The sequence below is a fragment of the Typopeltis vanoorti genome, chromosome 6 (genome assembly GCF_054136105.1).
Source record: "Typopeltis vanoorti isolate ZY-2024b chromosome 6, IOZ_Tvanoo_1.0, whole genome shotgun sequence".
NCBI classification, from domain to species: Eukaryota; Metazoa; Arthropoda; class Arachnida; order Uropygi; family Thelyphonidae; genus Typopeltis; species Typopeltis vanoorti.
The window spans coordinates 22,274,271-22,301,194 of record NC_143554.1 but is presented as its reverse complement, the minus strand read 5'-3'; the positions used below and the strand labels follow the sequence as shown (position 1 = coordinate 22,301,194).

Here is a 26,924-nt window from a genome sequence, read left to right as displayed (position 1 = left end):
GTGGACGAGTCTGGGCTTGGCAGATGCCAGGGGAATGCTACCGACCCAAATGTGTTATACCAGCTGTGGAAGAATATCATGGTCCAGGCTTTTTTTTTTTTTTTCCCCCAGGCTGGGGAACCCAGTCTGAACATAAAGGATCATCATGCAGCAGCCTATAATGAGATTCTGAACAATCTGTGCTTTCAGCTTTATGGCAACAGTTCAATGAAGGTCATTTCCTATAGCAACATAAGTGCCTCAAGGCTTTGCATTAGGGCCACATACTCCTTAATTTCCATGTTAATAATTGCATAGGGAATGATTTAAGGCAGGGGGAGAGATTCAGCCATTTGCTGACTGTGCAAAACTGGGGTTGATGGTGATAAATATCCTGCAAAATCATTTAAATATATGAGCTATGTGGACAAAAGATAATGGTTGTCAATTCAGTGTTGCAAAATGTAAGGTTATGCACTTTGGGATGAGGATTACATAATATGTATCATATTGATGGTATGAAATTGAGGTTATTGAAATTGAGAAAATTGAGGCTAGTCTTTGGTGGTAATAAATTTTTGTACAGTGCTAGAAGTCAAAGAAACAAATTGTTTACTCATGGCATAACCAGATTTATACATTGGCTATGTATACATATAAGGCAATTTAAATTATTATTATATGGATATGCATCTCTATGACATCTTGGTTCTTCATGGTGGTGAACAGACGCGAAGTTCAGAAGACATGTTGCAAAAGTCGGAAAAATAGCTCTTTATTAGTTTTTTTTTTTTTCACTTGGTTATACTATAAATTAAAGATGCCAAGAAATTATATTCTTGATTTCATCCTGTTATTCAAGTGTTAACAAACAAGCATGTGAAGTTACTTCACAACTGGGCTAGTTGTATATAGAGGCTAATGACTTCGCATCAATTGCCTTAGTATCCCATAATGCAAACCACAACCTTATGGACATGTATAATGCTACACATTATGGGAAGGGCCAGTATCTAGACAGTCACAACATTTATTCAGGGCTCATCAGTGGGAGCCAGACCTAGAAGATGTACCAAGGTTGAAGTAATCCGGAAGTCATATTTCCCATATACAAGTAGTCCAAGTATAGGATGAAACCAAGAATATAATTTCTTGGCATCTTTAATTTATGGCAAAATAGCTCAATGGACTACTTGGATGTTGAAAAATAACTACAAGTAAAGATAGAAAGGTTATCTGTCTTGGCTGCATCTTGACTATTGTGCACAGTCTTGGTCACCTGGATTTCTTGGGGAATAGGTGGTGGAGAGGATTCAGAGTCAAGTGATCAATCATACCCCCCACTTCCTCCTATTGACGAGACTTTGTACAATCTATTCTTGTACTCCACATTCCAAAGACCACTGACCACCTTTGTGAATCTTCTCTGGACTCGCATATCCTCATCACCACAAAAAACTGCCAACCAAATATGTTCACGTTAATTCATATGAGCCCTGATCAAGGCCTTATATGATGGCATCATAACCTCTCTATTTGTGCATGTCAGGGGTCCTCTGCATCATTGCTGTTATCCTGTTCACAACTTGTTTTATGATAACTTATACCACCTTTACCACGAGTTTCCCCAGTCCTGAAAGTACTTCAGGCACAAACTTTGTTTGCTAACACTTGGATAAAGGATAAAACCCAATATATAATTAGTAGCATAGCTAAGTGAAAAAACTTCCATAAACTTATCTCTAATCCAGAGAATTTTAATAATAGGATGCGACACCCTTTGGCAACTCGTATAGGTAAATATGACTTCTCCATTACTTCCACCTTAGTTTTACCACCTCTGGATCTGGCTCCCACTGATCACACCTCAATAAAGGTTGAAACCGGTCTGGCTAGTGGCCCTTCCCTTAATGCATAGCATTATACATGTCTGCAAGGAGATGTGCTTTGCATTATGGGAGATACTAAGGCAAGTGATGAGAACTTATACCACCTTTACCACGCTTTGCCCCAGTCCTGAAAGTACTTCAGGCGCAAACTTTGTTTGCTAACACTTGAATAAAGGATAAAACCCAATATATAAATAGCAGCATAGCAATTGAAAACTTCCATAAGTTTTCATTATTTAGTATAGTTAATATAGTTTATACTTATAGTATCGCGTAAGTAAATTAGCTTACAATAGAGCATATAACATAGTATTTAACGTTTAATTGTAGTAGTATTTAGCATTTTGTTGTAGTAGTTCCTCGTCATTATTTGAATGACGGCAGCAGCTGCAGCTCCAATTAAAAATGGCATGTCACAAGTCCTCCCCCATTTATGGACTACACCCTCTGTCCAAAAAGAAACCGAACTTTTCAAAAATATTAGAAACTAGTGGCGCCACCTGTTGTATCTTTTTGTTGTCAAAAGTGGCAACCTTTATTAGTGTTGTGTCAACTGTTTATGACATTTGTGTCATTAGAAGCAGAGTTATAGTGCCAAGAGTGACAGTGTGTTTTGACTAATGGTGAAAATCAGTTTCAAACAGAGCTATGATTGAATTTTGTGTTTAACTTGGTAAACGTTTTACCAAAACGCATGAAATGCTTCAAAATGCATACGATGATGAATGCTTATCCCGTACTCAAATTTACGAGTGGTTTAAGCAATTTCAAAGTGGTTGTGAGACACTTGAGGACGACAAAAAGCCGGGCTGTCCAAAAACTGGACTGAGTGAAGTTAACATCCAAAAAGTACCGAAATCATCCGTGATATTGATTGATGAATTGGGGATTCCAAAATCAACTGTACATAACATTTTGACTGAGAGTTTGGGCCGTTGTATGAATTTGCAATTTGTTCCCCACAAGTTGACCAACGACCAAAAAATGTATCGAATTGAACACTGCAAGGACCTCATTAAAACCATCATAAGGACTCAAACTTCCTTGAAACGATCGTTACTGGTGATGAAACATGGTGATTTGAGTATGAGCCCAAATCAGTGCTGAGTGGAGACCAGAAGATTGGCATCTGAAAAAAACAGTCGCTTGGAGAAGTCAAAAGTGAAGACAATGCTGATTTGTTTCTACAATTCCAAGGGCATTATCCACAAAGAATTCGTTCCGCCTGGCCAAACAGTCAATGGTGAGTTTTATCTCAAAGTTTTAAAGTGATTGATAGCAAGAAGATTATCGAAGCTGAGCAAGAATATAGTGATTGAAATAAATGATTTGAATAATTATAATTAGCCTGTGTTTTATTTTCTATCCAAAGTTTGGTTTCTTTTTGGACAGAGGGTATATATTTTACGTAACATACTACAGGATTTTATGGCATGTGGTGCTTTTGGTATGTATGTATGTGTCCCAGCAGTTGGATATGTGGCAGGTGAGAGAGGGGGGGGGTGCATATATGTGCAAAATGTAGGCAATGGGAAGAACTTTGTGTTAGAATCTCAACCTAGAGAGACTTGTGATAGAAGGTGAAATATGCAACGAGCAAAATATGAATGAGAAAAGCGACTGGAGAGTGTCGAAGGCTTGAATAATTGTGAGGTTTTCAGAGATGGTCTTAATTGGGAGGATGAGTGGTAAGTAAGAGTGGCTAACTTGCAGAGAGAGATAGATGAACTGAAACAGGAGGTGGGATGTCTAAGGAATGAGATGAGAAGTATGAAAGATGAGATTAGACGAATGGTAGAGATGAATGCAAGGCAAATCAGAGTAGGGTGAGAGAAAGTTATGCAAATGATAGAAGAGGACAGAATAAGAACAGTAGAAGAGAGAGGTATGGGCATGATAGAAGAGGAGGAAATAAGAACAGAAGAGAGGGAATAATAGGAGAGGAGAGAATGAAAACAGTCAGAAAGAGAGAGGAAATTAGAAGAATGCGAGGGAGTGCTGGAACCAGAGATAGTGATGCCATTACAGCAGGTAAGTAGGGGAACACACAGAGAGAGAGAGAGAGAGAGATGCAGGTGAGCAATCAAGGAACAGAGTGGTAAGAGGTGTGATGTATGGAGACTCGATGATACATGGTGTGCAAGACAGGATGCCAGAGGAGTGTTTGCCTGGAGGACCGATAGAAAGCGTGGTTATGGCAATCAAGTAGGGTGAAAAGGTGGATGAGATGCTTGTGATGGTGGGCACGAATGACTTGGGAGGCAGTGTAAATCGGTGGCGAGAGATCTGAGATTCATGCTTGAAGTTGCAAAAGAAAACGCAGAGAGGAAAGATTGTGTGTGTGTATATTACCCAGGTATGATGATAAATGGCAAGCTTAGCAGAAGGAGCAGTAATAATGAATAGCATAATAGCCAGAATGTGTCAGAAGAGTGGATTGGAATATGTGGATGCTTGGAGAGAATTTGAGGATAGAAAGGAACTATGCGAGAGACCGCTTGCATTTGAATGAGGAAGGACTATTTATCTGGAAAGATTGCTGTTTTTCAGGTAACTCAGTGTTACCTGAAAGACATCAGGAAACACTGAGTCCAGTGGGGCCTGGAGGGGAAGATGATAGGTATAGAAGCAGTGACATTTTTATGCTTTATATTAGTGCCAGGAGTATCCGGAATAATGGAGATGAATTGGCGGTGCTGACAACATCAGCCTGGTCAAATATTATTGGGATCTCTGAGACATGTTTGATGGAAGATGATTTAATAGCAGGAATAGAAGTAGCAGGATAGGAAGGGAAAAGAAAATGCAGTGGTGGAGTACTGCTTATGATAAGTGATGACTTATGTCCTCTAAGAGTGCAGCCTTTGGAAGGCTGTGACACTAATAGTTTTAAAAGCATATGGTGTTGAGGTTCAGGTGGACAAAACAGGATATTTAGTGGGGGTATTGCTACAAGCCAAGCAGCACAGAGGGTGGGGAGCAGAAGATGTTTAGGCAGTTGAGCTTGGCAAGTACAAGTAGAATGATTGTTATGGGAAATTTTAACTACAGCAGTATAAGTTGGGAAGAAAAAATGCATGTAGTAATAAGGGAATGGAATTTCTAGAATTCTTGAGGGACAAATGTCTTAGGCAATATGTAATAGAGGGAACAAGAGGTTCAAGAGTTTTAAATTTGGTCATAGTGTCAGAAGAGCTGATAATAACTGGGATGACATCTCTCCCACCTGTTGGAGAGAGTGACCATGTGGTTTTGACTTGGAAAATGAATAAACATGCAGGAGTATCAAAGAGACAGGAATGCATGTGGAATTTTAAGGCAGGTGATTATAATAGTCTTAGAAATCAACTTGGGGGCATTTCCATGGATGGCAGAATTGGAAGGCCAAGATATCATTAGTGCTTGGGAAATTGTGAACAAATATTTGTTAGCAGCAATAGTAAGCTGTATTCCATGAGTGAAGAAGAGGACACAATTTGGTATAAAGTGGATGACAAATAATATCAAACAGCAACTGCAGGTTAAAAAGAGGTTATGGAAAGAGATATAAGGAGATGGATGAAGAGCAGATTCATGAAGAATATAAGACTTGAGCCAGGAGAGTGACTAGTATGGTGAGGAAGGCAAAACTGGAATATGACAAAAGATTGGCACTAAGATCAAAGAAAATCCTAGAGAATTTTTTAGCTATATGGCCAGTAGGAGGAGAAATGATTGTGGAAGAATGACATTGTGGGATAAAAATGGGAATAGAGTTACTGATGGAGAGGACATAGTGGAGTTGTTCAATGAACACTTTATTGGAGTATTTCATCCTGGAGAAGTAGGTTTTAATACTAGAAGGATAGGGCAGATTCGAGGTTTAGAGGTGCAAGAGGAGAATGTGTTCCATATACTGAATACTGTTGAAGTCAGTAAAACTGTGGGACTGGATGGTATTTCACCACAGGTTTTGAGAGAATGTGCTAAAGAATTGACAGCTCCATTGACCTGGCTTTTCAGTGAAAGTCTGGCTACAGGAAAGGTGCCCAAGAAATGGAAGGAAGGTAAGATAGTGGCATTGCACAAGGGCGGTAGCAGACTGGAAGTGTCTAATTATAGGCCAGTTTGTGTTTCATCAGTAGTTAAGATCTTGGAGAAATTAGTGAGCGATGATATACAGCATTGGGCAGATGAGGGTAATGTTATCATGAGAATCAACATAGATTTGTTAAAGAGTGCTCTTGCTTTAGTAATATGATTACCTTTTATAATAAAGTGACAAGAGCAGTTTATGAGGGAAAGGCATATAGTGCCATTTTTTTTTGGATTTTGCAAAGGCATTTGACAGGTTGCCACATAAGCTGATATTTAAGTTGCAGCACGGGTTTAGATATTGAGTTAGTCAACTGGATTCAGGATTGGCTGTCTGATAAGATATCAGAGAATTATGTATGGTTGGGCAATATCACGGAAGCAGAAAGTTACAAGCGGGGTTCCACAGGGCTCAGTTCTGAGACATGTATTGTTTAACCTTTATATCAATGACATTGTCAATAGATTGCAGGGGGATATTCAGTTTGCAGATGGTGTGAAGCCTGGATGGGTTATTAGTAATAGTGCAGATGTGACAGCCCTGCAAGAGGATTTGAATAAACTAGACAGATGGGAAAATAAATGGGGGTATCAGTTTAATGCAGCAAAATGTAAAGTCTTGAAGTTTGGGATAAATCGATGGGAGACTACATACTTGATTCAATGAGTTGTACTGGAGGAAGTAGGGGAGACGAGATCTGGGGGTGATGACTGATAGAAAATTGAAATTCAGGAAGCATATTGCAAAGGTAGTGAAGGTAACCCAGAGCATTGCTGCAATACTGAGAAGGATGCTGACCTGCCGAGATAAGAGTTATCATTCTGTTGTATAAGATCCTGATCAGTTCACACTTAGACTATTGTTCTCAAATTTGGTCTCCAGGAATTGAAGGGAATAAAATTACTGTGGAAAGTGTACAGAGGCAGATAACAAAGTTGGTTTCCGGTCTGTACATCGTTAATTATGAGGATCAGCTGAAGGAATGTGGACTGCAGAGTTTGGAGGATAGAAGAAGGAGATGTGATATGATTGAGACTTTTAAACTGTTGAAGGGCAGTTGCAGGGTTGACACTAGGGAGTTTTTTCACTTGGTTCAACTGCAGGAAGGAGCAATGACAACTGGCCATCCCTGTAAGTTACAAAAGGAAGCTGTGAGCAATCGAGTGAAGAGTGGTTTCTTTGTGTGGGAGGTGGTTGGAACTCTGGAATGCATTGCCTGTTAGAGTGGTGAGAGTAAGAATGTCAATGAGTGGTATGATAGACTTTGTTTCCTAAGAAGGACCTCGCGCGATGATTCTCTTGACTCCATGGAGGCCTGAATAATAATAAATCACACAGAAATCATTCCAAAATCATGCAGACACACTACTTCACCAAAAATAATCAGTACCGCCAATTATTACTCATAGCGTTTATCTTTTCCAGAGCTATTTCACTTTGCAAAGATTTGACTATTGGCCTTCTGTGTGCAGATAGTCTACTGTCTTTTTATCTCCTTGGTTCCAAGGAGGTGAAAAGACAGTATTAAATTAACCAGATGATAACTGGCCTATGAAATTCTGCAGATTGAGAGTACAAAATTTGATGAATAGACAGAGCAAAGGAAATTATCATAACAACATATGTCAATAAGGGGATCTTAACAGCATAGATAACAAAGATATTGCAACTTTTGACTGGTGACAATAGAACTCTGGGTCATCACCAGAAGCTGGCTAATAGTGTTTTTAGGATATAATAAATTTAGTTTAATCCTTTATTCAAGTGTGAGCAAACAAAGTTTGTGCCTGAAAGTATCTTCTGGGCTGGGGTCAGGTAGTACAACACCGGGAAACTCGTAGCAAAGGTGGACCAAGCTAACCAGTGTTTTTAGGAAGCACAAGAGGTCGTAGTTCTTCTCATAGTGTGTAGTGTTTGAAAGAAGTTATCATTGTCTTAAGCACATCATTCAGTGAATGTGTTCATGGGAAGATTATAGGTACTTCAGTAGTTCTAAAAGGAACTTACTTTCAGTCCTTGGAGTAGCATTTGTAATAATTAAGATAAATTGTTTATTATTTATCAGAATACCACTAAGTGCATTTTTAGTAACTAACTAGCTCTTTTCATTTTTATCCATTAGTGGCTGAAGATGAACTCCAGCTTCACACTAGCATACACTGCAGCTTGCAAAAGCTGCAAAAAACTATACAAATACAAATCTCATTTTGAAAGGGATAATTGTAATAACCTTTCCTCTTCCAATAGTAGTTATGCTTTCTGGCCCCTTCTGGGTGATGTTATGATGTAACATCACCGAACGAAAAGACTGATGGCTTTTCCTTGATGGTATCTGTTTTTAATTAACATTTTTGCTACAATTAACACTTATTACATATTTTAATTCTTCTACTTATCCAACATATACTACATAACATGGACAGAAGTGTATATTCAGCCCATATCAAAACATTGTGATATGCCACTCATTGACCCTTCACCACATTGTTCTCAGCTCAGTTTTCTCAAATCACGAAGGTTATGAACAGGTAACCAAGGTTCACCAACTAATAAGTGACCAGTAATAAAGATTTTGCCATTCTCAGTCCACAACAACTCTACTATCCATCACGATCCACCTTTGGATACATGCCATGGAAATATTTTCAGAAATTCATGTGGTTATTCTCAACATTTCTAGGACATTTGGTCAGGTTAAGAATAGAAGCCTGATCACTGAACTACCATCTAATGATTTCTCTTCTAGCCTCGGAAGTTGAATTTCCAGCTTACTCTCTGATTATTCACTGTGTTATGATAGATGATTGCCTTTCATCGTATTTCTCCATCAAAATAGCTGAATACTCTGTACTGTTGCTCATGCTCTTCTGCATCATGATGTCTTGCTGACCGCAAATCCTATCTATGGCATTTGCAAATGATGGCACTGAATTCCATTTTCCTGCATTTTATAAGCCATGTAATGCAGAATCAAAATTTCAAAATATTCCAAGCTCTTGCAATTCTCTTTATTGGGTCGAGAATAATGAGGATGATGCACAAGGTTTGTTTCCTTAGAGGTAAATGAATATTAATTGAGGTGCACCACTTTACCTCAGTCCTGAAGATATTTTCAGGTGCAAACTTTGTTTGCTTACACTTGGATAAAGGATTAAACTAAATTTATTATAGTCTAACCAAGTGCAAAATAAATTTCTAACATCTTTCTCTAAATCCAGAGTAATTCAATAATAAGGTGGTACACCTGTTGGCAACTCAGATAAGTAAATATGACTTCTCCTATTGCTTCTGCCTTTGTATCTCCATGTTTGGGTCTGCCTCCCACTGACGAGACCTCAATAAAAGTAGAAACGGTGTGTAGTGGCCCTTCCCTTAATGCATAGCAGTATATATGTTTGCAAGGAGATGTGCTTTGCATTATGGGAGATACTGAGACAAGGAGTGATGAGAGCTTGGTCCACCTTTGCTTGGAGTTGCCTGGTGTTGCACCACCTTACCTCACTCCTGAAGATATTTTCAGGTGCAAACTTTGTTTGGTTTCACTTGGATAAAGGATAAAACTAAATTTATTATAAACTTCCAAGTGATTGAGGCGTTGGATATGAGAAGTACACGAGTAAAAGAGTTGGTAGTTGTAATAGGGACAAATGACTGGGAACAAAAAAAACACACGTAAGATTGGATATCAGGAAGTTGTTGAGAAAGATAAAAGATAATAGTGTGATAGGATGGGTGGTTAGTGTGTTACCCAGGTATGACAGTGATGAACTAGTGAAGATTGTAATAATATGTTAGTGGAAATGTGCGAGGGAAAACAAATGCAGTTTGTTCATGTGTGGAATAAGTTTGATGGATGAATTGAACTGTAGAAAAGTGATGGACAGCATTTGAATGGTTTTGGGGCAAGTCATTTGGAGAGAGAGAGAGAGTACTGCTGGAAGATAGAGAAATGAGTACAGTGAATGAATCTGATCAAGGGGAAGTGATGTGGAAGAACAGGAGAGTAAAATAGGAGAGATTGAAAAGGTGATTATGAAGAGGTGAGCGGCATGAGTATAGAGAATGGGTGTGCAAGACAGACAGAGAAATGGGGAAGTTCAGGGTGGACAGGGGAACACAGTGTGAGAAAGGTTGATGCTCCAAGAGAATCTGAATGCATTGTAGACAAAGGAAGGGCATGGCTTGAGATCAAGAGGGAAAGAGTTGGATTTGAAGAAGGCTCTGTGATGAATAAAGAGAAAAAGGAATGTCTGGATTTAAGTATGGAGAAGTCATAAATCAGTGAAACTTGCTATAGATCTTGTATTGAGATGTTATCTTTGTATAAAATTACTAGAAGTGTTAGAAAGAATGCAAATTAAATGTTTGCATTAATTGAGTCTGTTCACCCAAGAATAGTTGAAATAAGTGAGGCATGGTTGGATGAGGATGACATACTGATAGAAATAGATGGATAGGTGTGATGTGTTTCGTGAAGATACAAAGGGTAAAAAGAAAAGGGGGAGTGCTATTGATGCTAAAGTTATGTTCATACAAGGAAATAGTACCAGTGATTTTGAGGTAGTATGGTGTGAGATGGAGGTTAATAGAATATAATACTTACTAGGATGTTGTAGACCTCATAATGTGGATGGGTAGTGACCATTTAGTGTATAATCAAATTAACCAACCAAATAAGAAAAGAGTGATCCTTATGGGCGATTTTAATTATGGCAATATAGACTGGGATGATGAGACAGCAACTGCAAGTAAAGTGAGTTTCTTGAGTTTTTTAAGGGACAACTACCTCAGGCAGTATACAACAGAGGAAACACAAGGATTCAGGGTCTTGAATTTGATAATCTCATCGGAGGAGGTTATTATAAATGAGGTGTCAAATCGCCCTCCAGTTGGTGAGAGTGACCATGAAGTGACTACCTGGGTGATTGCCAGTGTGACGACCTTTGTGAGGGAAGGTTATATATGGAACTACAAGGCTGGTGATTATGAGAAGCTCAGGAAACAGCTTACAAGTGTAGCATGAAAGGAAGAGTTGGCTGGAAAGGAGATCAGTGCAGCTTGGGGGATATTCAAGAACTGTCTAGTAGAATCACTGTGTAAATGTATTTCAAGGGTCAGAAGATTAAATAAGGTAGGTGTGAAGTGGATGAAGTGATTAACACCCTGACCGGCCATGACATCTATAGATGTCCAGTTAAATCTGGATATGATTCTGTAACTCATGTTGAATAACATGGATAAGAAGTGCAATTTGGTCTCACTATTTTATCCAGCTTGCCAGTAGGGAGGTTAAGCTTGCAAAAGGAAAAAAAGCATTATGGACTGAGCATAAGAGAAGTGGTAATAATCAATTCCATGAGGATTACAAAAAACAGGCAAGGATGTCGACTTTGTAAGGGTAGCAAAAGTGAGGTATGAGCAGCAGTTAGCTAATGAAGCCAGGAAGAATCTTAGGGGATTCTTTTGATATGTATCCAGAAAAACAAAAACTAAAAAAAAATTATGGAAGGATGACATTTATTGGAGAAAATGGTATAAGAACAGCTGCTGCAGAAGATATAGTTCAGATACTTAATGAGCAATTCATAAAGATCTTGGATTCTTGTGAATGTGACATCATGGAGAGTCTGAGAGCAGTTGATGAGGAGGAGAGACTGACTGCAAGTGAGCAAGAAGTATATGATGAATTGAGCAAACTTAATGTTGATAAGGCTGTGGGACTTGATAATATATCACCACATATTTTGAAGGAATGTGCTGGGGAGTTCCATCTGCCTTAACTTATTTAATGAGTCATAACGAGTGGAAGGAAGGCAATAATGTGCCATTTCATAAGGGAGGTGACAGAACTCGAGCATCAAATTATAGGCCTATCTGTGTGTCAATTGTTGTGGTTAAATTACTGCGAGGCTGGTGTGATCCAGGATCCAGAATTGGGTTGGCAACAGTGGTATTATCTTGGATGGACAGCATGGATTTGCTAAAGGGGGGGTCATGTTTTAGTAATCTACTTAATTATTACAATAAGGTGACAGCTTTATTGGATGAAGGAGGTGGATACACAGTAGCATACTTAAATTTTTCAAAGGCTTTTGATAAATTATTGCATGATAAGTTCAGAGTCAAACTAGAGTAGGTTTGGTTTGATATTAGACTAGTGCATGGGATCAGAGATTGGCTATCGATAGGTATCAGCAAGTCAGGTATGGGAGAGGAATATCCTGGAAGAGGATAGTACTAGTGGTGTGCCTTAGGGGTCTATTTTAGCACCATTGTTTAACCTGTTTATGTTCATGATATTGGTAAAGATTTGGACAGGGGATATTCAGTGTTTGCAGATGATGCAAAGTTAGGATGAACTATGAAAAGTAGAGAAGATGTTGTGGCTTTACAAATATACTTGAATAGATTGAGTGAATGGGCATGGAAATAGGGATGCCAGTTCAATGTTGCAAAATGTAAGGTTTTAAAATTTAGGAAACAAAGATTGGATGTAAAATTTACACTTGATGGGGATATATTGTTGGAGGTGGAAGCAAATAACAGATCTTGCGGTGATGGAGAATAAGGATCTAAAAGTTACTGAACAAATTGCCAAAATTGTGGAGTCAGCACAATGAACTCTGGGAATGATGCAGAGGACACTGATTTGTAGAAGGAGATTCTTGTTCCATTGTATAAGTCTCTGATTAAGCCACACATGGACTCTTGTGGACAGATTTGGTCATCTGGTTATCTTCTATCATTTGCTGGCTTAGAGGTGGAAGTCTATAACCCCCCCCCCCCCAAAACGCTCTGTTTTGCCTTGTCATTTCTATAGGTATTTTCTACTGAACTGTATCATTACTCCACTTCTAAGGATTAAAAACATGGCTACTTTCTGATCAGTATTCCTTTACTCCCAAATTCCCATGCTAAATCAATTTTTCTTTCTCTTTCATTCCATTCATCTCTATTCTTTGGAACATCTTCCCTTGTTCTGTTTTCTGCAAAGACTACAACCTTGCTGTTTCCAAAATACACATTAATACTTCCTCTTTGATTTGCTCACACAAGACACTTTGCTATGCTTTACAACCTTTTGTATGTGGGATTAATATAAAATAAAATGAAAACAAGAAATGTTTGTGAATAATTTTTGCTTTTGTAAATAAGAAGAATAACTTTTTGTTTAGTTTAATTATTAATACTTGCTTAAATGTATATAATCTAAAATTCAGTGTTGTATTTATGGAGGTGGCAGCAACCCTTGGAACAACATCTTGTTGTTCATTCGATCCACTATATGAGATTGGTCCTGTATGTCAAAAAGAAGGAGTATGGCTTCATGTGGATGCTGCATATGCAGGAAGTTCATTCATTTGTCCAGAATTTCAGGCTCTTATGAGAGGTATTGAGGTAAGTTATAAACATTTTTTTTTTTGTAATCTTAATGTAGACATTGTTTTTGATTAAAGTGATAAATTTCTTAGCACAACTTTTATACTTTTATTTATAAATCTTTTAGCATTGTTGTAATGCAGTGGTGGCTATGTTCTTGGGTTTGTAAACTGAAGATTGATTCTCATGGTAGTCTGAGAGCATTTGATTATTATTTTGACATTTCCATTGAGTTAGTAGACTCATCACAGGAGTCTACTGACTCAATGGAAACCCAAATCAACCATCATACACAAATCCTATCGTATCTCTCCTTGAATCCATTCTGCATCAGGGAACTCGCAACGAATTTTGGCAATCCATTCCACTCTCCACGAAAAAAATCTGGTCCTCGTACCCTTACTAACCACACTGTTACACAACTTCCACAGATGGCCCCTAGTTCTATTTGTCATATATTGAGAAATTTCACTTGAATTGATTTTATAAAACCCCTTTAATATTAAGTTTCTATCATGTCCCCTCTTTTCTGCCTATCAACTAAATATTATAACCATAAACCCTCAGCCTATCCTCATAGGTAGTATTCCACAGACCTGTCACCATCTTGGGCACTCTCATTTCATAAAGCTTTTTGCTCAACCTTTTAGAAAGATTTAAATAATAAACATCACTAGGTTGAGATATGAGAATATTTTTCAAACAAAAATATTTTCTTATCTCAACCTACTGATGTCAATGTATTTGACCAGCGATTGGTAGATGCCACTCTTCCTAGAGGTTTTTCCCCTTCCATTCCTCATTAATATGCTGTTTTTAATAAAATTGTATTAAAACTAAACTTTAGACCCAGGAGTTGCCAATGTCAATACTGAAACTTTTTTGGGGTGAAATGAACTGGGCTCAAATGCAGCACTGTAAGAACCTTACAAGGGATTATTAACGAAAGGTGAATTAGCCTATCTTGTATGGAAAAAGCACACTGTTTTGATTCTGCAAAATATTAAACAAATTGTCAAGACAGCCTTAAATCCAATTTTTTTTTTGTGCTATTAATTGGTTTATATAAGCCATATTACTTGATCATGATAGAATATTAAACCACATATCAGAGAAGATATAAAAATGTATTTTAAATCTGAAATCTCATTTCTGAACTGGAAACTTCATTCACAGTAAAGGATACTAAATGTAGCAGTATTGATAAAATAGAATGTTTTGTTTATTTATTTTTATTTTATTTTTTTAAAACACTTGGCATCCTTTTTTACTCAAGATGTTATCTTGCATTTTTTCATTTGCTTATGCTACACATATCTCAAATCTGTCCAGCACCTTGGAATATTGCTCTTGCATTTGGGGCGGCACACCAGATCGATGATGACTCACACACACAAACACTCACTCTCTTCAGCCACTGTCTTATAGATGGTCAATTTATTCATCATCTCTTCTACAGATATTTCTATTGGTGCTGTTCAGCAAAACTAACATCCATAATGCTCCCTTTTTCTGCTAAACCTATGGGAGTATGAGCAACATCTGTTGAATATCCTTTTACGGTTGAAATACTGACTCACCGAACCTGCTGCTCCATGTTTTATTTCATTTACATCAGTTCTGTTGTACAGCCTTCTTCCATGAAGTATTCCCCAAGATCACAACCTCCAGATCTTTGAGAAGAATATCAGCAGATTACATTGCTCTTGACCCCAGCCAACACAGCATTTATTAATATACTATAGGCCTTGTGGCCTCTTTTGTGTGGGAATGATGAGAAATGTGCAGGATAAGTTTATCATTAAATCAGGTGTATGACAGGGTTATATGATATTTATGTTATTTCTAATCTAATATCTTGAATGGCATTTGATAATACATATTATTACCTGATAGTAGGTATCATAAGTTAACACTTTTCATTATAAACAATCTTCTTTCAAATGTGCAGCTGTGGACAGGGAGTTAACATGTAGAGTGTAGAGGTTGTAAAAGTGAGCAAAATTGTTCAGTGAATTACCTGTTTATTGAAGAACATACAGAGATAAGGATGTAATTCCTTTTATATATATATATATATATATATATATATATATATATATATATATATATATAAATCAAATACTTTGATATGACTACATCTGGATTAATGCATACGTATCTGGTTGCATGAATTCCTTGCGGATGAAGAAGTGGTGGAGAGGATCCAGAGGAAAGTGATACAGGTGACAGATAACCAGAAGTATCCCTGTGTGGATGTAATTAATCAATCAACAAAAATTGGTTAAAATGTGGAAAAGAGGATATGATAGAAACAGTATTAAAAGGGTTCTGTAGGACTGATCAAGAACTTTTTAAGTACATAAGGGAGTGAGGGATAACCTTTGTAAAAGTGCACTTAGCAAGGTGGGAGGGGGGGGGGGGGGCAGTCCGCCAAAGGTGGCAACTTTGCGTTTAAGAAATTTTGTCATACTGTCTATAGAACAGCAACTAAGTGATGAAATAGACTTCCACAATGTCATTAACGCTTTTGCTAATAGGAAAGCAAGAAAAAAAAATTTAGAATGGTGGAATAAAAGTTTTATTATTTGACACCTTCAAGGAGTCCAAGGACTCATCGATGGAGGGCACCTGCTTTACAGCTCTGTCTTCACCAACTCAAACCACCAACTTCAAAAATAAACAGTGTTTTATTAATTTATTTCCCTGTATGTTGTTTTGACTTTTTGTAGTATTTTTGGTGTGTATTGAGAGGGGTGGCAAAAGCTCTAGCTACAGCACTGTAGCAAGGACATGAGGATTATTTGTTTGAAGAGTGGTAAATGAAAAATGTTGGCAAAGTGGATTATGAGTGACTTTGTTGATGGATGAGTTCAAGGAGAAGTATGATAGGTATCGTGCAAATGATGGTTAAAATAAGCAGACTCATAGAAATGCCCTGAAGATGTATTATTTCACAGGTCTTCAGAATTGTCAAATTTTACTTTGTCATAGTGTCAACCTTATAGTAAATGAAATTTGCATTTTTAGAATTACTTAATTAGCAAGATTTTAGCAGTTGCTCAGGCAACCTTGATTTCGATCTCCCTAACCTAATTAAACTATTGGAATAAAATATTAGAATAGATGGCTCTTAAGTCTTGTTTATGACTTTTTATTACTCTTTCACAAATGAATATTCAATATAAAATAAAATTATCCTTGAATAAAGGAATAAATATTTAATATAAAGCTATTGAATTTTATATATTTAAAACTGGAGAATACACAACCTATAGACCAAAAAATACTATTGGTGGTGTTTTATGGTAGTTGTGGTGTTGGAAGAAGGTAGGAGAGATAGTGAGTTGTGGCTAGTGGAGTAGTGTACCCCATATGATGAGTCCTTTCAGGTGTCATGTTATAAAATTTAAGATTAATATTAAATTCTTTAAATGTAATATTTTAAAAAATAGGATTTATGGACTAAAAACAGTCATCTACTTTGAAGTGATTACAACCATGTAAAGTAATGGGAAAAAAACAAACAAAAATAAACATCCTTTGGATTATTATCTGAACCACTTGGGATACTAATAGGCAAATGATACTCCTTTCCCTATCAACTCTGCCAGCTCATTTTGTGGAGTTTCCTCCCATAAAAGAGGATCTGGTATATCAAGCATTCACAGTGCAAAAGGATACCTTCCTAAGTAGGAAGAAATGCCAGCTTAGACCTACTAGGTGGTAGATGACTGTCACAATCCTTTGAAACATCACTACCCTGCTTATTATAGGCCTAAAATGTAAATGCGATATTCGGCCTTCCGAGCAAGGGTCCCAGTTTGTTCCCTTCTCTCGGTGCAGTGAGTGTGATCTTTCAACAGCACGTGGAATGTACTTAGAAACCCATAACTTCCATTTTGAGGATACAAACAGTGGTAGTATATTCTGGCTGCCATAGTGTTGAAAGGTTTGGCCTTCCTGTCAGCTGCTGCATAATCCTGCTGACAGGATTCAGAGTAGTGATGCAGGCATCACTGTTCAGGTTGTGTTAATGGCAAGGATACCCATTGTTGTCTGTATGAATATCATGTTCAAGTGTATCTCAGCTTACTGTATGTTGTTCCTAGACCAGATAGCCTACTCGTGATAGAAACCCATATTGCAGTTAAAATACAATTTACTTTCACTGTCAAAATTACATGCTGCATGATTCCTTTTGCAACAAAGATAGCACTGTAAGATCTTAACATTGCTTGCCAAAGAATGCCCAATTAAATTTTTTTGCTTTAGACCTCTTCTAGCTTAAGCATTTCCTTGCTTCATTCAGTAACATTCATCTGCTGTATTTCCACTCTAAATTCTGAAAATCACTTTGCCCTCTTCACCATCCTATCTGAATCTCTTTCTGCTATCAAGCTATCGTAAGAGTAAATTCATCTTGCTAGGTGACTTTGTCTCCAACTCCAAATGCTTCCTTTTTCTGACACAACTAACCAAGTTGTGCAAATTTTACATCTACCAGCCTGAATTCCTGATAATCCTGTTTCACTCCCAAAATAATTTTTTTTTTAACCGCTACTCCTCTTTCCAGGTGTATCATAGTCTCATCTCTTCTTAACATGTCAGATCACAATCTTGTGAAAATTTCCTCTTGCACAGATCTCCCTCTTTGCAACCACTTGAAACCTTGTGTTCTTTGGCACTACAAACATACCAAGTGATGACCTCCAAATGTCAATTTGGAGGTCAACCATCCAAAATGGGAAGCTGTGATTTCTAATCCCTTGTAAAGCCCATTGGATGCAATTTCTGCGTACCTAAACTCCTATCTCTCTCATTCAGATGTAACTGGTGTTACAGTACCTAAAGATAAAGCTTGACCTCCTAGCATCACTTTTCTCCAAAATCTTGCATTGATGACCAAGGCAAATAGTCTCTCACTAGACCAAATATTGAGCACCTTATACCTATTGTTTTTCAGCAAAAAGACAGAAGAATACTAAACAAAATATGTACTAAAGTCTCCTGATCTTAATGGCATCTCTGCAATTGAATTCAGACATACTCTGGGGCTAACATCTGTCCTGTATAGTTTTCTATACTCAACTGGTATATATGTATGCAGAGAAGCAAGAAAGTATACCTGCAATCTATTTCAAAAAAGCATGATAATCTGCCATCAGACTACTATTTGAATGCTATCACTCCTCTCTAAAATAATGGAGAAAGTCATAACAGCCAACTTTTCTCCACTTAGAGGCTTTTCTCCACCAGACACATCCTTCGGAAAGGGTTGCAGAAACATGTGCTATCACTCTTCACATTTCCATAGCTTTCATAGTGTTAGACATTGAGGCCTGCTCAATAAATTACCATTGCAGAGAAGCAAGAAAGTATACCTGCAATCTATTTCTAAAAAGCATGATCTGCCATCAGATTACTATTTGAATGCTATCACTCCTCTCTAAAATAATGGAGAAAGTCATAACAGCCAGCTTTTCTCCACCCGACACATCCTTCGGAAAGAGTTGCAGAAACATGCTATCACCCTTAACATTTCCATAGCTTTCATAGTGTTAGACATTGAGGCCTGCTCAGTAAATTACCATCCTTTGGTCTGTCTGCCACCCTTTGTAATTGAGTAGCCAGCTTCCTCACTTGTCATTGTGTGGTCATGGTGGATGAATCCCATCCTTCATGCTTCACCACCAAAGCAGGTGCCTCATTGTTTTTTTTATGTGGCTGTCACCTGTGAAGTGTTTTCGTAAACCTATAACACTTCGTATCATGATTGGACTAAGGATTTTTATTTTCTATTTTTATTGATTTTACATATTTTTTGTATTTATTTTTTTTACATAGTCTAGAAATTATACTCTAGAGACCAAACATGATACTTTTTCAAGTCACTTCAAGCCTTAAATAAGCATGGTGGTCTCATACCAGGCTATGCTAATCTCATTTATTGTTAATCTTATTCATTTGACAGACCATGTAATACTTAAGCATCCCAATCTTAAAGATCTTCGACTTATGCATTGAAGGATGGTATGGAGATCAATCACAACTGGTCTTGAATGCAGTTGTAAAAGGAATGAGCTTACCTACCCTTACCCTCAGTAATTTCGGGGGCGCTAGTGGGCCAAGTACTGCGGACGTGTTTTGAAGAGCTCCTGATTCAGATAAGTTTTTACTAGGAATAATTAAGCATATATGCGTAATTGTTTGAGTAAGAGTGGCTGTAAACGTTGTACGCTACCGGTATTATTAGTGTGGGTTTTTTTCCTTGTCTAAACTAAATTACGAAATCGTTATTATTAGACCTAGTAACCGGCAGAGAAAAAAAAAAAAAAAAAAATGGCGGCGGCATTGTCATTCCATGATTTGAATGTAGATTTCAGTCGTTTCGTTAAGTGCGAGGTCTGTTATATGTATTCCTTCGAATACATAAATGATTTGTGGATGTTTAGTGCGGATGGAAGAAGGGTGTGTGTGCGAAGTGTGACCTGAACGAAGAACTAATGAATGCGAATATGAAATTGATGACAGAAAGTGCTAGTACTGATTGTGTCGCGATTGCACGTTTGAAAGAAATGGATGGTGAGCAAGAGAAGCGAAAAAATGTTAAAAAATCAGGAAAAAAGAAAAAGAGCGATTTGACAACCGTAACGGATGTTAAAAGGGACGAAAGTGAGGTGGAAAGAAACGAAATTGAGAGAACGAATGAAAGTAGAACTTGCGTAATGCAGAAATCGCAAGGAAAAAAAATCGAAAGAATAAATGATGGCGAAAGTTCGACGCATGTTGGACCGAAAGTACTGAAACAAAGAAAGATGAATGACAGTAAAAGTGAGAAGAATGATAGCGAAAATTGGACGCATGTTAGTCCGAAAGTACAGAAACAAAGAAAGATAAACGAGAGTGAAAGTGAGAAGAATGATAGTGAAAGTTGGACGTATGTTGGACCGAAAGTACGGAAACAAAGAAGGATGAATGAGAGGGAATGTGAGAAGAGGGGGTCGAGAGTTAGAAAGATTTAATGATAGAGAGAATGTGTCGCAAGGTTCGGAAAGTGAATTAGATTGGATGAGGCAAGAAATGAAATGGATGCGGAATGAAATTAAGAGAATTCAGGTCAAAACTATTAAAATAAATCATGATGGCATGAAAGAGTTAACGAAAGATGAGCGAGTGGCGTTGTATGGCGACTCCATTATTAAAGGTGTGCTAGAGGATAAAATGCACAAGGTATGTTTTCCAGGCAGTAAAATAAGTAGAGTGATTGAGGCATTGGATATGAGGCGAGAGCGAGCAAAAGAGTTAATTGTATTAATTGGTACAAATGATTTGAGAGAGAACAAAGAGCATGTCAAAATGAATGTCAAGAGACTGCTTGGAAAGATAAAAGAAAATAGTGTGACAGGAAGGGTGGTCAGTGTGTTGCCTAGGTATGATTGTGGTGAAATGAGGCGGAGAGCAAGGATTATGAATGATATTCTGGCTGAAATGTGTGAGGAGATGGGTGTACAGTTTGTTAATGTGTGGAATGAGTTTGAGCGACGAAGTGAGCTGTATGGGAGCGATGGACTGCATTTGGGTGGTTATGGTGTGAGTCGCTTGGAGAGACTGCTGCTGGAAGGTAGAGAAGTGAATAGAGAAAATGAATCAGATCGAGAGGGGAGTGATGTGGAAGAGCAGGAGAGTAAGACGGGAGAGATTGAAGAAGTGGAAATGAATGGAGAGGTGAGTGGTATGAGTATAGAAAATGAGAGAATGGGTGTGCAAGAGGAGCAGGGAAATGGGGAGGCCCAGGGTGGACAGGGATACACAGCGTGAGAAAGGTGGATGCTCCAAGAGGAGGTGAGAGCATGTGTAGGCAGGAAAGTAATGGGATGACCAGGGATCAAGAGGAAACAGATGTTGTTGCAAAGGGTTCTAAAATGAAGAAGCAGAAAGAGAAATGGCCCCAGTCCAGCATGGAGAGAGCACATCGAGTGAATGGTATCAGTGGAACTAGCTGTAGATCCAGAAATGAGTTGTTGTGTTTGTATACCAATGCTAGAAGCATAAGAAACAAGGCGGATGAAATGGTTGCACTAATTGTGTCTGTGTACCCAGAGATTGTTGGAATAAGTGAGACATGGTTAGATGAGGACGACATCCTGACAGGAATAGAGATGAAAAGGTATGATGTGTTTCGTGAGGATAGAAGGGATAAAAAGGGAGGGGGAGTGCTATTGATGATAGAGAAAGAGTTATGTCAATACAAGGTAGAGATGCAAGAGGGAAATAGGGCCAGTGGTTTTGAGGCAGTATGGTGTGAGATAGAGGTGAATAGAATCAAATACTTAGTGGGATGTTGTTATAGACCTGGTAATGTGGATGGTGGTGATAGTGAAATGTATAGTCAAATAAGCCAAGCAAATAAGAAAAGGGTGATCATTATGGGTGATTTTAATTATGGCAATATACACTGGATTGAAGAGATAGCGACTGGAAGTAAAGAAAATGAGTTTCTTGAGTTTTTGAGGGATAACTACCTCAGACAGTATGTAACAGAGGGCACACGAGGATTAAGGGTCTTGGATTTGGTCATCTCATCGGAGGATGTAATTATAAATGAGGTGTCAAATCATCCACCAATTGGTGAAAGTGACCATGAGGTGATTACTTGGGTGGTTGCCAGCAGTGCAAGGACCCCCTGTGTGAGAAAAGGGTATATGTGGAACTACAAGGGGGGGCATGATTATGAAGAGCTCAGGAGACAGCTTGCAGTTGTGTGGAATGAGGAGTTAGCTGGAAAAGAGATCAATGCAGCTTGGGGGATTTTCAAAAACTATTTAGTAGATGCAATGTCTAAATGTATACCACGGGTGAGAAGGTTAAATAAGGTAGGTGTGAGATGGATGAATAAAGAGATTAAGCATGCAATACAGAAAAAAAAGGCATTGTGGAGACAGCATAAGAGAAGTGGAAGTAACCAATTTCATGAGGTCTACAAAGACCAGGCAAGGAGGGTGACTTGGTTGGTGAGAGTAGCTAAAGAGAGGTATGAACAGCAGTTAGCTAATGAAGCCAAAAAGAATCCTAAGGAGTTCTTTCGATATGTAGCCAGCAAAAGAAAGAATGATTATGGAAGGATGACATTGATTGGAGGAAATGGTATAAAGACAGCTGTTGCAGAATGTGTTGTGGAGATACTTAATGAGCAATTCATAAAGATCTTTCAATCTTGTGAATGTGACTTCATGGAGAGATTAAGAGCAGTTGATGATGGGGAGGAGAGACTGACTGTAAGTGAGCAAGAGGTGTTTGGGGAGTTGAGTAAACTAGATGTAAATAAGGCTGTGGGACTTGATAATATATCACCACGTATTCTGAAGGAGTGTGCCAGAGAGTTGACACCTGCCTTGACATATTTTTTTAATACGAGTCTTGCACTTGGTCAAGTTCCTAAAGAGTGGAAGGAGGGCAAGATTGTGCCACTTCATAAAGGAGGTGATCGAACTCAAGCATCAAACTATAGGCCTATCTGTGTGTCAGGTGTTGTGGTTAAGTTGTTGGAGAAGCTTGTGAGAACTAGGATCCAGAGTTGGGTTGACAACAATGGTATAATCTTTGATGGACAGCATGGATTTGCTAAAGGGAGGTCATGTTTTAGAAATCTACTTATTTATTACAATAAAGTGACTGCTTCCTTGGACAGAGGAGAAGGATACACAGTAATATACTTGGATTTCGCAAAGGCTTTTGATAGAGTACCTCATGATAAGTTGACAGTCAAACTAGAGCAGATGGGGTTGGATATTAGATTAGTGCATTGGATTGGAGACTGGCTATCTGATAGGTATCAACAAGTTGTGTATGGGGGTGCAATATCCAGGAGAAGGAAAGTCACTAGTGGAGTGCCTCAGGGGTCTGTTTTAGGGCCATTACTATTTAACTTATATATTAATGATATTGGTGAAGATTTGGATGGAGATATTCAGTTGTTTGCAGATGATGCAAAGTTGGGACGAACCATAAAGAGTAGTGAAGATGTTGTGGCCTTGCAAGAAGACTTGAATAAATTGAGTGATTGGGCAAGCAAATGGGGATGTGAGTTCAATGTTGCAAAATGTAAAGTTTTAAAATTTGGAAAACAAAGATGGGATGCAGAATTTATGCTTGGTGAGAATATATTGTTGGAAGTAGAGGAAATAAGATCTGGGGGTGATAGTGGATAAGGATCTAAAATTTAGGGGACACATCGCCAAAATTGTGAAGACAACACAAAGACTTCTGGGAATGATGCGGAGGACACTGACATGTAGAAGTAGGGAGATACTTGTTCCAATGTATAAGGCTTTGATTAGGCCACACTTGGACTATTGTACCCAGATTTGGTCACCGGGTTTTCAGAAGGATGAAGAGATGTTGGAAAGGGTCCAAAGGCGACTGACTAAGGTAGTTTCTGACCTCTGGAATGTTGAGTATGAGGAAAGATTGAAAAGGTGTAATTTGCAGAGTCTTGTGGAGAGAAGGAAGAGGGGAGATATGATAGAGACCTACAAGTTGGTAAGGGGTTGTTATAGGATCAATGGTGGAGAAGTTCTACAGAGAATAGTGGGAGATCAGGGGAGAACCAGAGGTCATCCCTGGAAACTGTATAAGGAGGGTGTGAGTAAGGGAGTGAGAGGCAGGTTTTTTTCGTGCAGAGTTGTGAGTGATTGGAATGCCTTGCCTGAGAGCGTGGTGTCTGCAAGTAGTTTGAATGTGTTTAAGACACGGTATGATGAGATGTGTGTGTAAGATAAAAGGACCTCCTAGATGAGTCTTTGACTCCATGAGGTCTTGTTTAATAATAATAATAATAATAATAATAATAATACACACATCACTAGACAAGATTAGATCTCTTGGAACATTTACCTCTAGTCAGACTCTGCTGCATAAGCATAGTACATTAGTAGCTTCCTCACCCTGTTAATCTTTCTTTTCTTTTTTTCTCAAGATTCTACTTGGAACATCACTGTGATCACCTTCTTTCTGTTAGACTCAACACCTCCATATGTCACTTTCTGTTACCTGTTAGTCAGCTACTCTCCCATCCATGCCACAATACTATTTTGTAGACTAATCTGAGTGTATGTAACAACCTCACATGGGAATCCTGTAAACAACCTTGGGAAAACTGTCTTGATGTATTCATTTCCCTTATCCCGCTGTGCTGTCACCGCTATAGAACATAAGTAGATTGTAAAAGCAAGATCTATCTTTAACAAAACCATGCTGTCCTCTGTATGTGATTATAGTGCTATCTATATCTTGGTCAACTATATGGAAGGCGCTAGAGTCGCCGGAGAATGGGGAATTTGAGCTGTCCTAAAAAAAGTGCTTTTTAATCGGTGAATAGTCTGTTTTTCTACGTTTTTGTAGTGCTACGTTGTTTTTTTGAATACGAGTGTCTGTCAGTGGTTGTTTTAAAAGTTAGTTGTTGACGCTGTATTGTGTATTTAGGTTACCAACAAGACGCGGTCGGAATCGGAAGTATAACAGTGGAAGACAAGATGAAGAAACATAAGTTTTTATTATTAGTTTTATTTTATTTATACTTAGTACATTTAAATGTTTTGTTTGTAATCATTTGTACTTTTACTTATATAGTTATACTCCCTTATACATATTTAGTTACGACACTATTTTGAATAATGGCGGCAGCGGCAGTGCCAATAGCAAATGGCGTATCACCAAGTCCTCCTCTCCCATTTAAGGACTCCATTTGACACGAGATCATACGGGATTTTGTAGCATGCTGGACTTGTGGAATGCATGCATCCCAGCAGTTGTACATGTGGCAGGTGAGAGAAGGGGGAATACGTATGTGCACAAAATGCAAGCAATGGAAGCAACTTGGTGAATGAGAGAATACTATAACTGATCTAGTTGAGACTATAACTGACCTCATTGAGTCAGAGATGGGAGATTCTCCACGTAGAGAGATTGAGTGGTATGACAGAGGGCGAGAGAAATATGAATAAAATAATGACAGTAGGGAGTATGGAAAGGTAGAATGATAGTGAAGTATTTGGAGATGGTCTGAATTGGTAGGATGAATGGCAAATGAGAGTGGCTGACTTGCAGAGTGAGATAGATGAGCTGAAAGAGCAGGTGGAATGTTTAGAATGAGATGAGAAGGGTGAAAGATGAGATTAGGCAAATGCAAGGGAATCAGAGTAGGAGTGAGAGAGAGTTATGGGAATGATAGAAGAGGAGAGAATAGGAACAGTAGAAGAGAGGGAGTTATGGGAATGGTAGAAGATGAGAGAATAGGAACAGTAGAAGAGGGGGGAATGAGAGATGTGGGAATGATTAGAAGATGAGAGAATAAGAACAGTGGAGGAGAGGGAATGAGAGAGGGTTATGGGAATGATGGAAGACGAGAGAATGGAAACAGTAGGAGAGAGGGAATGAGAGGAATGCAAGGGAGCACTGGAACCAGGGATAGAATGGTGTCAGGAAGGCAGGTAAGTAGGGGAACACAGAGAGAAAGTGTTAGAGGAGAGAGAGTGAGGGATGCATGTGAGCAATCAAGGAACAGAGTGGTTAGAGGTGTAATGTATGGGGACTCGATGATCCGTGGTGTTCAAGATAGGATGCGTGAGGAGTGTTTGCCTGGAGGAAAGATAGAAAGTATGGCTATGACAATTAAGAGGGGTGAAAGGGTGGATGAAATGATTGTGATGGTAGGAACAAATCACTTGACAGGTAATGTAAATTGGGTAGCGAGAGATATGAGATTCTTGCTTGAGGTTGTGGGAAAGAAGACAGAGAGGGGAAAGATTGTGTGTGTGTGTGTTGCCTAGGTATGATAGTGAAGAAGAGCTGAGCAGAAGAGTAGTAATATTAAATAACATAATAGCTAAAATGTGTCAGAAGAGAGAATTGGAATATGTGGATGCTTGGAGGGTGTTTGAGGACATAGAGGAATTGTATGCGAGAGACCACTTGCACTTGAGTGAAAATGGACGTAAGCACCTGGAGAGATTGCTGTTCTCAGCGAGTCGGTGCGTCCCAGGCCAGGGTGGATGGTAGCAGGGATGGGTACTTGGGAGAAGGGGGACGACATCAGGTAATGCTGTGCCCAGTGGAGTCTAGAGGGGATAATGATGGGTATAGAAACAATTGCATTTTTATGCTTTAAACCGATGCCAGGAGTATCTGGAATAAAGGAGAATTGATGTCGCTGATAGCATCAGCCTGGCCAAAGATTATTGGGATCACTGAGAGGTGGTTGACAGAAGAGGATATAATAACAGGAATAGAAGTAGCAGTGTAGCATTTTTTGGCAGGACAAGAAGGGAAAGTGGTGGTGGTAGAGTACTGCTTATGATGAGTGACGACTTATGTCCTCTAAGAGTGGAGGCTTTGGATGGCAGTGGTACTAATGATTTTGAAAGCATATGGCATGAGGTAGAGGTTGGCAGAACAAGATATTTAGTGGGGTATTGCTACAGACCAAGAACACAGAGGGTAGGGACCAGGAGATGTTTAGACAGTTGAGCTTTGCAAGTGCAAGAAGAATGATTGTCATGGGAGATTTTAACTACAGTAGTATAAATTGGGGAGAGGAAGAT

At 38.5% G+C, this 26,924-nt stretch overlaps 1 protein-coding gene across 1 annotated transcript in view; it reads left to right on the top strand.

Moving 5' to 3' along the window:
- LOC150105334 (tyrosine decarboxylase-like) overlaps positions 1-26,924 on the top strand; it is a 311,867-nt gene that overhangs the window by 182,813 nt on the left and 102,130 nt on the right. The window contains exon 8 of the mRNA XM_090393931.1: positions 13,180-13,341. Within this exon, the coding sequence (XP_090250057.1) occupies positions 13,180-13,341 (162 nt within the window). The remainder of the gene's footprint in view (positions 1-13,179; positions 13,342-26,924) is intronic.